This window comes from Triticum dicoccoides, chromosome 5A, assembly GCF_002162155.2.
Source record: "Triticum dicoccoides isolate Atlit2015 ecotype Zavitan chromosome 5A, WEW_v2.0, whole genome shotgun sequence".
Classification (NCBI taxonomy): domain Eukaryota; kingdom Viridiplantae; phylum Streptophyta; class Magnoliopsida; order Poales; family Poaceae; genus Triticum; species Triticum dicoccoides.
In genome coordinates, this window is record NC_041388.1 from 283,320,797 (window position 1) to 283,322,250 (window position 1,454).

At 48.9% G+C, this 1,454-nt stretch overlaps 1 protein-coding gene across 1 annotated transcript; it reads right to left on the bottom strand.

Annotated features, from left to right (window-relative positions):
- Positions 1-254: 254 nt before the first annotated feature.
- On the bottom strand, positions 255-1,042 carry LOC119297218 (zinc finger protein CONSTANS-LIKE 5-like). Its single transcript, XM_037575094.1, has 2 exons — positions 806-1,042; positions 255-715 (listed from the first exon to the last, which is right to left on the bottom strand). Exons 1-2 carry the CDS (start codon positions 1,031-1,033, stop codon positions 422-424), a joined length of 522 nt encoding a protein of 173 aa, XP_037430991.1. The 5' UTR covers positions 1,034-1,042; the 3' UTR covers positions 255-421.
- Between the last annotated feature and the right edge of the window lie 412 nt (positions 1,043-1,454).

The following is a 1,454-nucleotide window of genomic DNA, read 5'->3' on the forward strand; positions in this document are numbered from 1 at the left end:
TAGGTCACTACACAAAGAGGACAACTACCCGATGAGGTCGAAGTTGAGTGTTGGCATTCACTCCAGTCTACTCCATCGTGACAACGCGTGGACCAAACGTGCTGTGCCGGACCACATCCAGTAAGCATTAATAATATTCTCTCTTTAAGCAAATTATGCACCGCAAAGATACAAGAATTTGAGATGCATAGCCCAAGTTCGATTTGGCCCGTGAGTTGGCCAGAATTTCCAATTCCTACAGCTTCCATAGGATCTCAAAAAAGGAAAAATAAACAGCTTTCATAGATGGATCAAAAGTTCATTTCAGAAATGGAAATAGTAGAAAAATGAAAAACTCAACATATGACTCCTTTTTTTCTCTTTAACTTCGGAATTCAATCTTGTGACCTTGGATAGACGGCGTTTGATTGCACTACATTGCTCAGGTGGATGGATGATTGGAAGGGTCACTAGCACAGGAAAGGTTCAGGCCGAGGTATGAGACGAGCATCTCATGGTCCCAGCGGAGGAGCTTAGTGATGCCATCCACCTCCTCCTTCCTGGCCAGCGCCTCCTCCATTGCTGGCCACCACTCCGGCACCGCACTTCCGCTACTGCTGCTTGAACCTTGGTCTGTCGTTTCTGCAAGGCACGCCTTTTGATCTTCCTCTCCGGCTTGTGCGAAGCGCCCCTGGATCCTTCGCCGTCTATCCGCGAGCGCCTTCCGGCAAGCGTACTGCAAAGTAGTAGTAATACAGAAAGAAATGCATGGCTGAGTGAACGAATGAATGCAAATCAACCAGGTGATCGGAAAGCAAATACGTACGGTGATCTTCTTTTGGAAGTTGCGGCGCTTGCGCTTGCTCCGGTATCTCTCGATGCGCTCACGACGCTCCACCGCGCTGTACCTCCGCACATCCTCGCTCTTCGTCAACGCACGCCGGGAGGCCCGGGATCCCCTGCGACCGCCTCCTGACTCCTCTTCCTGCCGCCACTTCTTCTGCTGCGGCTTCGGCACCGGCGGCACGAAGGCCGAGTTGCTCCGGGGACACATGTCCTCGCTCTTCTGGATGTCTGGTCTCTACAAAACTAAGGTGTTTGTCAGTTTATATACACATTGCTAGGCTGCTACAAATATATGGAAACAGGTTGCAAGAGCTCACACCGATACATGTGTATCCGACGGACTATGTACGCAATGACATGCATGGTACAGAGTGTCTCATTTGGTATGACAGTTGTGACACTGTGTCTACTTAGACACATGGATACAAATTACGTTGCATGCTCTATTTATGTGCTAGCTGTGTTCTGAGCTGTAATTCATGTCATGCGTTTAACTACTTGTCATTTATAATACGACTGCACTGCCCGTATGAAAAGTGTGTTGCATGTTGCACGCTCTACATGCATAATCCCATGCGTGTACCCACCTACGTGGTTCGTCATTCATAATACCTACATGTCAGCCGCCT